The 14,494-nt window shown below is 48.0% G+C and overlaps 1 protein-coding gene across 1 annotated transcript in view; it reads left to right on the top strand.

The window, feature by feature from the left end:
• Window positions 1–14,494, top strand: part of LOC135530632 (F-actin-uncapping protein LRRC16A-like) — a gene marked incomplete at its 3' end in the record, with an annotated part of 151,605 nt that overhangs the window by 64,092 nt on the left and 73,019 nt on the right. Inside the window, exon 3 of the mRNA XM_064958917.1 lies at window positions 2,518–2,568. Within this exon, the coding sequence (XP_064814989.1) occupies window positions 2,518–2,568 (51 nt within the window). The remainder of the gene's footprint in view (window positions 1–2,517; window positions 2,569–14,494) is intronic.

Below are 14,494 nucleotides of genomic sequence, written 5' to 3'. Positions count from 1 at the left end.
GTGGTCCACTATATAGGGCATAGGGTTCCATTTCAACTTAGTAGTCCACTATATAGGGAATAGGGTTCCATTTCAACGCAGTGGTCCACTATATAGGGCATAGGGTTCCATTTCAACTTAGTAGTCCACTATATAGGGAATAGGGTTCCATTTCAATTCAGTAGTCCACTATATAGGGAATAGGGTTCCATTTCAATTCAGTAGTCCACTATATAGGGAATATGGTCCCATTTCAACTCAGTAGTCCACTATATAGGGAATAGGGTTCCATTTCAACTCAGTAGGCCACTATATAGGAAATAGGGTTCCATTTCAACTCAGCAGTCCACTATATAGGGAATAGGGTTCCATTTGGAACACAGTAGTCCACTATACAGGGAATAGGGTTCCATTTCAACTCAGTAGTCCACTATATAGGGAATAGGGTTCCATTTCAACTCAGTAGTCCACTATATAGGGAATAAGGTTCCATTTCAACTCAGTAGTCCACTATATAGGGAATAGGGTTCCATTTCAACTCAGTAGTCCACTATATAGGGAATAGGGTTCCATTTCAACTCAGTAGTCCACTATATAGGGAATAAGGTTCCATTTCAACTCAGTAGTCCACTATATAGGGAGTAGGGTTCCATTTCAACTCAGCAGTCCACTATACAGGGAATAGGGTTCCATTTGGAACACAGTCGTCCACTATATAGGGAATAGGGTTTCATTTGGAACACAGTAGTCCACTATATAGGAAATAGGGTTCCATTTCAACACAGTAGTCCACTATATAGGTAATAGTTTTCCATTTGGAACACAGTAGTCCACTATATAGGGAATAGGGTTCCATTTGGAACACAGAAGTCCACTATATAGGGAATAGGGTTCCATTTGGAACACAGACATGGTGATGTGTTGTAATGGCCTGGTTTGGTTTAGAATCATAGATTTGTTTGTAAGGATCCTTCCTGAGAGTTAGAGAATATTCTGGTATTTTTCCTATTTTTAAAGAATTGTACATAAAACCATGAGTAATTGGTGCTCTTTAAAAGAGAGAGAGAAAGAGAGGAGAGAGAGCGAGAGAGAGCGATGAGGTGAGGCCACAGCACACAGTGGTTGTCTCTCTGAATCTAGTCAGGTCAGGGGATGAGGAGACCCAGCAAGATGAGTCCATTCCTCTATCTGTCTCTTTCTTCTCTCACTTTGGCTCTCTCATTCTTTCTCTCCCCCCATTCTCTTTCCCCTGTTCTCAGGCCCTGTGGGGTCACTCTAAATGTCCCTCAGCCAAAACAAATATCCGTCACTGTCCTCTTCTGCTGGAAGGAGGCCATCTTGCCCAGGCCTTGTTTTTAAACATGACACGGGGGAAAACTTTTCCTTCCTTCTACAGCTGCCTTGTAGTTGCTGTGTGATGTTCTACAGCTGCCTTGTAGTTGCTGTGTGATGTTCTACAGCTGCCTTGTAGTTACTGTGTGATGTTCTACTGCCGCCTTGTTGTTACTGTGTGATGTTCTACTGCTGCCTTGTAGTTGCTGTGTGATGTTCTACAGCTGCCTTGTAGTTGCTGTGTGATGTTCTACTGCTGCCTTGTAGTTACTGTGTGATGTTCTACTGCCACCTTGTTGTTACTATGTGATGTTCTACTGCTGCCTTGTTACTGTGTGATGTTCTACTGCTGCCTTGTTACTGTGTGATGTTCTACTGCTGCCTTGTAGTTGCTGTGTGATGTTCTACAGCTGCCTTGTAGTTGCTGTGTGATGTTCTACAGCTGCCTTGTAGTTGCTGTGTGATGTTCTACAACTGCCTTGAAGTTACTGTGTGATGTTCTACAGCTGCCTTGTAGTTACTGTGTGATGTTCTACAGCTGCCTTGTAGTTGCTGTGTGATGTTCTACAGCTGCCTTGTAGTTGCTGTGTGATGTTTGACAGCTGCCTTGTAGTTGCTGTTTGATGTTCTACAGCTGCCTTGTAGTTGCTGTGTAATGATCTACAGCTGCCTTGTAGTTACTGTGTGATGTTCTACAGCTGCCTTGTAGTTACTGTGTGATGTTCTACAGCTGCCTTGTAGTTGCTGTGTGATGTTCTACAGCTGCCTTGGAGTTGCTGTGTGATGTTCTACAGCTGCCTTGTAGTTGCAGTGTGATGTTCTACAGCTGCCTTGTAGTGGCTTGGTGATGATCGACAGCTGCCTTGTAGTTGCTGTGTGATGTTCTACAGCTGCCTTGTAGTTGCTCTGCGATGTTCTACTGCTGCCTTGTAGTTGCTGTGTGATGTTCTACAGCTGCCTTGTAGTTGCTGTGTGATCTTCTACAGCTGCCTTGTAGTTGCTGTGTGATGTTCTACAGCTGCCTTGTAGTTGCTGTGTGATGTTCTACAGCTGCCTTGGAGTTGCTGTGTGATGTTCTACTGCTGCCTTGTAGTTGCTGTGTGATGTTCTACAGCTGCCTTGGACTTGCTGTGTGATGCTCTACAGCTGCCTTGTAATTGCTGTGTGATGATTAACTTATTTGTTTATTTTCTCTGTTTTCCTTAGGCTCTCTCATCTCACCGGGCCTTCCTTCTGACTGCACGCATCCCTAGCAAGGTAAGAACAGCCAGCTACAGCTCATAGACCTGTCTCTTCTAGGTCAACTAGGAAACTACTCTGGCCAGCCAGCTACAGCTCATAGGTAACCTAGGAAACTACTCTGGCCAGCCAGCTACAGCTCATAGGTAACCTAGAAAACTACTCTGGCCAGCCAGCTACAGTTCATAGGCCTGTCTCTTCTAGGTCAACTAGGAAACTACTCTGGCCAGCCAGCTACAGCTCATAGGTCTGTCTCTTCTAGGACAACTAGGTAACTACTCTGGCCAGCCAGCTACAGCTCATAGGTCTGTCTCTTCTAGGTAACCTAGGTAACTACTCTGGCCAGCCAGCTACAGCTCATAGGTAAACTAGGTAACTACTCTGGCCGGGCAGCTACAGTTCATAGGTCTGTCTTTTCTAGGTAACCTAGGAAACTACTCTGGCCAGTCAGATACAGCTCATAGGCCTGTCTCTTCGAGGTAACCTAGGTAACTACTCTGGCCAGCCAGCTACAGCTCATAGACCTGTCTCTTCGAGGTAACCTAGGTAACTACTCTGGCCAGCCAGCTACAGCTCATAGGCCTGTCTCTTCTAGGTAACCTAGGTAACTACTCTGGCCAGCCAGCTACAGCTCATACGTCTGTCTCTTCTAGGTAAACTAGGAAACTACTCTGGCCAGTCAGCTACAGCTCATAGACCTGTCTCTTCTAGGTGACCTAGGTAACTACTCTGGCCAGCCAGCTACAGCTCATAGGTCTGTCTCTTCTAGGTAACCTAGGTAACTACTCTGGCCAGCCAGCTACAGCTCATAGGTCTGTCTCTTCTAGGTAACCTAGGTAACTACTCTACCAGCCAGCTACAGCTCATAGGCCTGTCTCTTCTAGGTAACCTAGGATACTACTCTGGCCAGCCAGCTACAGCTCATAGGTCTGTCTCTTCTAGGTAACCTAGGTAACTACTCTGGCCAGCCAGCTACAGCTCATAGGTCTGTCTCTTTTAGGTAACCTAGGTAACTACTCTGGGCAGCCAGCTACAGCTCATAGGCCTGTCTCTTCTAGGTAACCTAGGTAACTACTCTGGCCAGCCAGCTACAGCTCATACGTCTGTCTCTTCTAGGTAAAATAGGTAACTACTCTGGCCAGCCAGCTACAGCTCATAGGCCTGTCTCTTCTAGGTAGCCTAGGATACTACTCTGGCCAGCCAGCTACAGCTCATAGACCTGTCTCTTCTAGGTAACCTAGGATACTACTCTGGCCAGTCAGCTACAGCTCATAGGCCTGTCTCTTCTAGGTAACCTAGGAAACTACTCTGGCCAGACAGCTACAGCTCATAGGTCTGTCTCTTCTAGGTCAACTAGGTAACTAGTCTGGCCAGCCAGCTACAGCTCATAGATCTGTCTCTTCTAGGTAACCTAGGATACTACTCTGGGCAGCCAGCTACAGCTCATAGATCTGTCTCTTCTAGGTAACCTAGGTAACTACTCTGGCCAGCCAGCTGCAGCTCATAGATCTGTCTCTTCTAGGTAACCTAGGATACTACTCTGGGCAGCCAGCTACAGCTCATAGATCTGTCTCTTCTAGGTAACCTAGGATACTACTCTGGCCAGCCAGCTGCAGCTCATAGATCTGTCTCTTCTAGGTAACCTAGGATACTACTCTGGGCAGCCAGCTGCAGCTCATAGATCTGTCTCTTCTAGGTAACCTAGGATACTACTCTGGCTGACACACAGGCTGTACAAGAACAGCTTCCAATTTCAATATTTTTAAAATACTTTTTCAATTGAGTTGAGTGTGGTGGTTCTGATGGTGGTGGTTCTGATGGTGGTGGTTCTGATGGTGGAGGTTCTGACGGTGGTGGTTCTGACGGTGGTGGTTCTGACGCTGGTGGTTCTGACGGTGGTGGTTCTGACGGTGGTGATTCTGACGGTGGTGATTCTGATGGTGGAGGTTCTGACGGTGGTGGTTCTGACGGTGGCGGTTCTGACGGTGGCGGTTCTGACGGTGGCGGTTCTGACGGTGGCGGTTCTGATGGTGGTGGTTCTGACGGTGGTGATTCTGACGGTGGCGGTTCTGATGGTGGTGGTTCTGATTGTGTTAATACTTCAACTGTGTGCCTTGTTAAATAAAGGTTAAATAAATTAAAAATCACAGCCCACTGGCCCTTAGTCACAGTCCACTGGCCCTTAGTCACAGCCCACTGGCCCTTAGTCGCAGCCCACTGGCCCTTAGTCGCAGCCCACTGGCCCTTAGTCGCAGCCCACTGGCCCTTAGTCACAGCCCGCTGGCCCTTGGTCACAGCCCGCTGGCCCTTGGTCACAGCCCACTGGCCCTTAGTCACAGTCCACTGGCCCTTAGTCACTGTCCACTGGCCCTTAGTCACAGTCCACTGGCCCTTAGTCACTGTCCACTGGCCCTTAGTCACAGTCCACTGGCCCTTAGTCAAAGTCCACTGGCCCTTGGTCAAAGTCCACTGGCCCTTGGTCACAGTTCACTGGCCCTTAGTCGCAGTCCACTGGCCCTTAGTCGCAGTCCACTGGCCCTTAGTCACAGCCCACTGGCCCTTAGTCACAGTCCACTGGCCCTTAGTCACAGCCCACTGGCCCTTAGTGTCAGTCCACTGGCCCTTAGTCGCAGCCCACTGGCCCTTAGTCGCAGCCCACTGGCCCTTAGTCGCAGTCCACTGGCCCTTAGTCACAGCCCACTGGCCCTTAGTCACAGCCCACTGGCCCTTAGTCACAGTCCACTGGCCCTTAGTCGCAGTCCACTGGCCCTTAGTCACAGCCCACTGGCCCTTAGTCACAGTCCACTGGCCCTTAGTGTCAGTCCACTGGCCCTTAGTGTCAGTCCACTGGCCCTTAGTCACAGCCCACTGGCCCTTAGTCACAGCCCACTGGCCCTTGGTCACAGTCCACTGGCCCTTAGTCACAGTCCACTGGCCCTTAGTCACTGTCCACTGGCCCTTAGTCACAGCCCACTGGCCCTTGGTCACAGTCCACTGGCCCTTAGTCACAGCCCACTGGCCCTTAGTCGCAGTCCACTGGCCCTTAGTCACTGTCCACTGGCCCTTGGTCACAGGCCACTGGCCCTTAGTCACAGTCCACTGGCCCTTAGTCACAGTCCACTGACCCTTAGTCACAGCCCACTGGCCCTTAGTCACAGCCCACTGGCCCTTGGTCACAGCCCACTGGCCCTTAGTCACAGCCCACTGGCCCTTAGTCACAGTCCACTGGCCCTTAGTCACTGTCCACTGGCCCTTAGTCACAGTCCACTGGCCCTTAGTCACTGTCCACTGGCCCTTAGTCACAGTCCACTGGCCCTTAGTCACTGTCCACTGGCCCTTAGTCACAGTCCACTGGCCCTAAGTCGCAGTCCACTGGCCCTTAGTGTCAGTCCACTGGCCCTTAGTGTCAGTCCACTGGCCCTTAGTCGCAGCCCACTGGCCCTTAGTCGCAGCCCACTGGCCCTTAGTCGCAGCCCACTGGCCCTTAGTCACAGTCCACTGGCCCTAAGTCGCAGTCCACTGGCCCTTGGTCACAGTTCACTGACCCTTGTTTTCATTTGGCCCCACACAGTGCAACACAGTAATACAGTACAGATGTACCACAGTTATCAGATGATCTGTCAGCTGTGTGTCTATATCGGCTTACAGTGTCCCCTGTTCTGAAACACCAACCTTTTCCCTGTAGACTGCTAGTGTTACTCTCCTCTCCTCTCCTCTCCCCCCCCCCTGGCGTTGTTAGTAGACTAGAGATGTCAAATGGAACTTGACCCCAAGGAAAGCCTGCTGACCCCTAGTGATCCCTGATGATCTCTGGACCCCTACATGTGGTCTTAGTGACCCCTGATGATCTCTGGAACCCCTACATGTGGTCCTAGTGACCCCTGATGATCTCTGGAACCCCTACATGTGGTCCTAGTGACCCCTGATGATCTCTGGAACCCCTACATGTAGTCTTAGTGACCCCTGATGATCTCTGGAACCACTACATGTGGTCCTAGTGACCCCTGATGATCTCTGGAACCCCTACATGTGGTCTTAGTGACCCCTGATGATCTCTGGAACCCCTACATGTGGTCCTAAGCAGTGGCGCTGAGACTGATTACTCTCAGGGATAACCTCAACTGGATCCTAAAGGATCACCTCCACTGGATCCTAGAGGATCACGTCCACTGGACCCTAGAGGATCACGTCCACTGGACCCTAGAGGATGACCTCCACTGGACCCTAGAGGATCACCTCCACTGGATCATAGAGGATCACCTCCACTGGATCATAGAGGATCACCTCCACTGGACCCTAGAGGATCACCTCCACTGGACCCTAGAGGATCACCTCCACTGGACCCTAGAGGATCACCACTGGATCCTAGAGGATCACCTCCACTGGATCCTAGAGGATCACCTCCACTGGACCCTAGAGGATCACCTCCACTGGACCCTAGAGGATCACCTCCACTGGATCCTAGTGGATCACCTCCACTGGCTCCTGGCGGATCACCTCCACTGGATCCTAGAGGATCACCTCCCCTGGACCCTAGAGGATCACCGAGAGGATCACCTCCCCTGGACCCTAGAGGATCACCTAGAGGATCACCTCCACTGGACCCTAGAGGATCACCTCCACTCTACCCTAGAGGATCACCTCCACTGGACCCTAGAGGATCACCCCCACTGGGTTACTAGAGGATCCCCTAGAGGATCACCTCCAATAGACCCTAGAGGATCACCTCCACTGGATCCCAGGTCACTGGGTGATAAGACAGCAGTGTATTTACCAACGCACCCTGGAGTTGTCGATTGTCCACTGAACAGATTCTTACATTGAATCCTCATTACTTTGTTATCCCTTCAATAAATACAGTAACTACAGCCAGATGTTCTGAAGTTAGTCCACAGAACGATGTTCATTGAATCCAGACTGAGGATGTCCTGGATCGTCTCATCAGTGTGTCTGACTATCACGGCCTGGACAGAGGAATGTACATGATACTCTTATCAGTCTGTCTATCACGGCCTGGACAGAGGAATGTACATGATACTCTTATCAGTCTGTCTATCATGGCTTGGACAGAGGAATGTACATGATACTCTTATCAGTCTGACTATCACGGCCTGGACAGAGAAATGTACAGGATACTCTTATCAGTCTGTCTGACTTTCACGGCCTGCAGAGGATGCATTGTAGCAGTAGGAGAGGAGATTCTTCAGCTATAGATTAGTAGCCGTCTCTCAGGCCAGCGTAACATCTCTTCCTCCCCTCCTACCCTCTCTCTTCCTCCCCTCCTACCCTCTCTCTTCCTCCCCTCCTACCCTCTCTCTTCCTCCCCTCCTACCCTCTCTCTGTAAGAGTTCAGGGGACTCTCTCTTTCTACACTCCTATCCTCTTTCTCTCTTTCTCCTCTCCTACCCTCTTTCTCTCTTTCTCCCCTCCTACCCTCTCTCTGTAAGAGTTCAGGGTCTCTCTTTCTACACTCCTACCCTCTCTCTCTCTTACTCCCCTCCTACCCACTCTCTCTCGTACTCCCCTCCTACCCTCTCTCTCTCTCTTTCTCCCCTCCTACCCACTCTTTCTTTCTCCCCTCCTACCGTCTCTCTCTCTCTTTCTCCCCTCCTACCCACTCTCTCTCTTTCTCCCCTCCTACCCTCTCTCTCTTTCTTTCTCCCCTCCTACCGTCTCTCTCTCTCTTTCTCCCCTCCTACCCACTCTCTTTCTTTCTCCCCTCCTACCCTCTCTCTTTCTCCCCTCCTACCCACTCTCTTTCTTTCTCCCCTCCTACCGTCTCTCTCTCTCTTTCTCCCCTCCTACCCTCTCTCTCTCTTTCTCCCCTCCTACCCACTCTCTTTCTTACTCCCCTCCTACCCTCTCTCTCTCGTACTCCCCTCCGACCCTCTCTCTCTCTCTCTCTCTCTCTCTCTCTCTCTCTCTCTCTCTCTCTCTCTCTCTCTCTCTCTCTCTCTCTCCATCAGAGGTTTCTCTGCTGGGGCCTCTCAGGCTGTGGTTGTTTTGATAGTGTGCTGCGCTCCAGGCAGGCTTCAGCCTGTTTATGAAAATGGTGGAATTGATCTGACCAATCGTCTGGCTTTCTATCACCCTCGTCCTGTCTGGTTTCCTCTGATCAGTCTGGTCTGGTGTCCTCTGATCAGTCTGGTCTGGTGTCCTCTGATCAGTCTGGTCTGGTGTCCTCTGATCGGTCTGGTCTGGTGTCCTCTGATCAGTCTGGTCTGGTGTCCTCTGATCAGTCTGGTCTGGTGTCCTCTGATCAGTCTGGTCTGGTGTCCTCTGATCGGTCTGGTCTGGTGTCCTCTGATCAGTCTGGTCTGGTGTCCTCTGATCAGTCTGGTCTGGTGTCCTCTGATCAGTCTGGTCTGGTGTCCTCTGATCAGTCTGGTCTGGTGTCCTCTGATCAGTCTGGTCTGGTGTCCACCTTCTGGGGCTTCCCATCTGTCTCTGTCTCTGTCTCTGTCTCTGTCTCTGTCTCTCTCTCTCTCTCTCTCTCTCTCTCTCTGTTTCTCTCTCTTTCTCTTTCTCTATGTCTCTCTCTTTCTCTCTCTCTCTGTCTCTCCTCTCTGTCTCTGTTTCTCTCTCTCTCTCTGTCTCTCTCTCTCTTTCTCTCTCTCTCTCTGTATTTTCCCTCTACCTCTCTGTTCTTTTCCTTCTCTCTTTCTACTTAGTTTTCCTCTCCTGTAAGACTCAGTTGATGTTGGTTTAGAACCAGTGTGTCTCTGTGGACAGCAGCCTGCAGCAGCAGCCAGGCCTGTGTGTTTAGGTAAGGTTATGTTAGGTCTGGTGATGTGTCCTTGGTTTAATCCCAGAGCTCTGAGCTCTGTCTACACACACACACACACACACACACACACACACACACACACACACACACACACACACACACACACACACACACACACACACACACACACACATACACACACACACACACACACACACACACACACACACACACACACACACACACACACACAAGTACACACAAGCACACGCACGCACACACACACACACGCTATGTATGTGAAGTCTGTATCATCCAACCCACCCTGAGGGTGTAACTTTAACAGTGGTCTTGGAAGGGTTTTACAACAGCCCTGCACCATTCAGATGCATCGTTACCGTCAACATGACACGGATTGACTTTGTGTATTTGACGTGATGATATGCAGTTAAGGTTGCAGTTTGGCAGCAGGTCTTGCATCATCTCTGTAATCTCTGCTGGGCTGAGCATGCAGTCTTAACTGGAGTTATCCCATTATCTCAGCTCTACCTCTATCTGGAGTTATCCATTATCTCAGATCTACCTCTAACTGGAGTTATCCATTATCTCAGATCTACCTCTAACTGGAGTTATCCATTATCTCAGATCTACCTCTATCTGGAGTTATCCATTATCTCAGATCTACCTCTAACTGGAGTTATCCATTATCTCAGATCTACCTCTAACTGGAGTTATCCATTATCTCAGATCTACCTCTAACTGGAGTTATCCATTATCTCAGATCTACCTCTAACTGGAGTTATCCATTATCTCAGATCTACCTCTAACTGGAGTTATCCATTATCTCAGATCTACCTCTATCTGGAGTTATCCATTATCTCAGATCTACCTCTATCTGGAGTTATCCCATTATCTCAGATCTACCTCTAACTGGAGTTATCCATTATCTCAGATCTACCTCTAACTGTAGTTATCCATTATCTCAGATCTACCTCTATCTGGAGTTATCCATTATCTCAGATCTACCTCTAACTGGAGTTATCCATTATCTCAGATCTACCTCTAACTGGAGTTATCCATTATCTCAGATCTACCTCTATCTGGAGTTATCCATTATCTCAGATCTACCTCTATCTGGAGTTATCCATTATCTCAGATCTACCTCTAACTGTAGTTATCCATTATCTCAGATCTACCTCTAACTGGAGTTATCCATTATCTCAGATCTACCTCTAACTGGAGTTATCCATTATCTCAGATCTACCTCTAACTGGAGTTATCCATTATCTCAGATCTACCTCTAACTGGAGTTATCCATTATCTCAGATCTACCTCTATCTGGAGTTATCCATTATCTCAGATCTACCTCTATCTGGAGTTATCCATTATCTCAGATCTACCTCTAACTGGAGTTATCCATTATCTCAGATCTACCTCTAACTGGAGTTATCCATTATCTCAGATCTACCTCTATCTGGGGTTATCCATTATCTCAGATCTACCTCTATCTGGAGTTATCCATTATCTCAGATCTACCTCTATCTGGAGTTATCCATTATCTCAGATCTACCTCTAACTGGAGTTATCCATTATCTCAGATGTACCTCTAACTGGAGTTATCCATTATCTCAGATCTACCTCTATCTGGAGTTATCCATTATCTCAGATCTACCTCTAACTGGAGTTATCCATTATCTCAGATCTACCTCTAACTGTAGTTATCCATTATCTCAGATCTACCTCTAACTGGAGTTATCCATTATCTCAGATCTACCTCTATCTGGAGTTATCCCATTATCTCAGATCTACCTCTAACTGGAGTTATCCCATTATCTCAGCTCTACCTCTATCTGGAGTTATCCATTATCTCAGATCTACCTCTAACTGGAGTTATCCATTATCTCAGATCTACCTCTAACTGGAGTTATCCATTATCTCAGATCTACCTCTAACTGGAGTTATCTCAGATCTACCTCTAACTGGAGTTATCCATTATCTCAGATCTACCTCTAACTGGAGTATCCATTATCTCAGATCTACCTCTAACTGGAGTTATCCATTATCTCAGATCTACCTCTAACTGGAGTTATCCATTATCTCAGATATACCTCTAACTGGAGTTATCCATTATCTCAGCTCTACCTCTAACTGGAGTTATCCATTATCTCATATATACCTGTAACTGGTATCAGAGAGACAGACTACTGTCAGGACAGATATCAGAGAGACAGAATACTGTCAGGACAGATATCAGAGAGACAGACTACTGTCAGGACAGATATCAGAGAGACAGACTACTGTCAGGACAGATATCAGAGAGACAGAATACTGTCAGGACAGATATCAGAGAGACAGACTACTGTCAGGACAGATATCAGAGAGACAGACTACTGTCAGGACAGATATCAGAGAGACAGAATACTGTCAGGACAGATATCAGAGAGACAGAATACTGTCAGGACAGATATCAGAGAGACAGACTACTGTCAGGACAGATATCAGAGAGACAGACTACTGTCAGGACAGATATCAGAGAGACAGAATACTGTCAGGACAGATATCAGAGAGACAGAATACTGTCAGGACAGATATCAGAGAGACAGACTACTGTCAGGACAGATTTCAGAGACAGAATACTGTCAGGACAGATAGAGAGACAGACTACTGTCAGGACAGATATCAGAGAGACAGACTACTGTCAGGACAGATAGAGAGACAGAATACTGTCAGGACAGATATCAGAGAGACAGACTACTGTCAGGACAGATATCAGAGAGACAGAATACTGTCAGGACAGATATCAGAGAGACAGAATACTGTCAGGACAGATATCAGAGAGACAGACTACTGTCAGGACAGATGTCAGAGAGACAGAATACTGTCAGGACAGATATCAGAGAGACAGACTACTGTCAGGACAGATATCAGAGAGACAGACTACTGTCAGGACAGATGTCAGAGAGACAGAATACTGTCAGGACAGATATCAGAGAGACAGACTACTGTCAGGACAGATATCAGAGAGACAGACTACTGTCAGGACAGATATCAGAGAGACAGACTACTGTCAGGACAGATGTCAGAGAGACAGACTACTGTCAGGACAGATATCAGAGAGACAGACTACTGTCAGGACAGATATCAGACAGACAGAATACTGTCAGGACAGATATCAGAGAGACAGACTACTGTCAGGACAGATATCAGAGAGACAGAATACTGTCAGGACAGATATCAGACAGACAGATGGATAATAAACGAGTGACTGAATTATACAATTAGTCACACCTCTGCTTTCTGACAGCACCTCTCAGCAGGCTGCAGCGATTGGCTGGCTCAGACATGGACTGATCTCTTTCATTCTTCACTCATTTCCTCTTCCTCACTATATCTAATCCAACACTGCTAATGGGACATTCTCTAGTGGGACGGGCCTCGATACTCCTCAGTGGACATGCTTGTCAGTGTTTGTAGACGCTGTGAGGGAGAGGAGTGAACGTGACTGAGAACAAGGGATTCATAGATGCTTTTTACATTCACAGTTCACAGCTTATATCGTAGATGTGTACCTTTTTGTCTTCGATATTCAGCAAGTCTGACTAAAGACTTAGAAAAGACATTTGAGGAAGGCTAATATAAGGATTTTCAGGTAGACTACAGGGACTGACTCTGCTGGTAGGCCTTCTGGAATACAGTACCTATGACACAGGAAGAACCAGCTGGCTGGTAGGCCTTCTGGAATACAGTAACTATGACATATGAAGAACCAGCTGGCTGGTAGGCCTTCTGGAATACAGTAACTATGACACAGGAAGAACCAGCTGGCTGGTAGGCCTTCTGGAATACAGTAACTATGACATATGAAGAACCAGTTGGCTGGTAGGCCTTCTGGAATACAGTAACTATGACACAGGAAGAACCAGCTGGCTGGTAGGCCTTCTGGAATACAGTAACTATGACACAGGAAGAACCAGTTGGCTGGTAGGCCTTCTGGAATACAGTAACTATGTCACAGGAGGGTCCAGCTGGCTGGTTGGCCTTCTGGAATACAGTAACTATGTCACAGGAGGAATCAGCTGGCTGGTTGGTCTTCTGGAATACAGTAACTATGTCACAGGAGGGTCCAGCTGGCTGGTTGGCCTTCTGGAATACAGTAACTATGACACAGGAGGGTCCAGCTGGCTGGTAGGCCTTCTGGAATACAGTAACTATGACACAGGAAGAACCAGTTGGCTGGTAGGCCTTCTGGAATACAGTAACTATGTCACAGGAAGAACCATTTGGCTGGTTGGCCTTCTGGAATACAGTAACTATGACACAGGAAGAACCAGTTGGCTGGTAGGCCTTCTGGAATACAGTAACTATGACACAGGAAGAACCAGTTGGCTGGTAGGCCTTCTGGAATACAGTAACTATGAAACAGGAAGAACCAGCTGGCTGGTAGACATTCTGGAATACAGTAACTATGTCACAGGAGGGTCCAGCTGGCTGGTAGGCCTTCTGGAATACAGTAACTATGTCACAGGAGGGTCCAGCTGGCTGGTAGGCCTTCTGGAATACAGTAACTATGAAACAGGAGGAATCAGCTGGCTGGTAGGCCTTCTGGAATACAGTAACTATGACACAGGAAGAACCAATTGGCTGGTAGGCCTTCTGGAATACAGTAACTATGAAACAGGAAGAACCAGCTGGCTGGTAGACATTCTGGAATACAGTAACTATGTCACAGGAAGGTCCAGCTGGCTGGTAGGCCTTCTTGAATACAGTAACTATGAAACAGGAAGAACCAGCTGGCTGGTAGACATTCTGGAATACAGTAACTATGTCACAGGAGGGTCCAGCTGGCTGGTAGGCCTTCTGGAATACAGTAACTATGTCACAGGTGGGTCCAGCTGGCTGGTAGGCCTTCTGGAATACAGTAACTATGAAACAGGAGGAATCAGCTGGCTGGTAGGCCTTCTGGAATACAGTAACTATGACACAGGAAGAACCAATTGGCTGGTAGGCCTTCTGGAATACAGTAACTATGAAACAGGAAGAACCAGCTGGCTGGTAGACATTCTGGAATACAGTAACTATGTCACAGGAAGGTCCAGCTGGCTGGTAGGCCTTCTGGAATACAGTAACTATGAAACAGGAGGAATCAGCTGGCTGGTAGGCCTTCTGGAATACAGTAACTATGACACAGGAAGAACCAGTTGGCTGGTAGGCCTTCTG

The sequence above is a fragment of the Oncorhynchus masou genome, unplaced genomic scaffold (assembly GCF_036934945.1).
Source record: "Oncorhynchus masou masou isolate Uvic2021 unplaced genomic scaffold, UVic_Omas_1.1 unplaced_scaffold_1401, whole genome shotgun sequence".
Taxonomy (NCBI): Eukaryota; Metazoa; Chordata; class Actinopteri; order Salmoniformes; family Salmonidae; genus Oncorhynchus; species Oncorhynchus masou.
The sequence above is the reverse complement of the archived record's forward strand: the minus strand, read 5'-3'. Positions and strand labels throughout refer to the sequence as shown.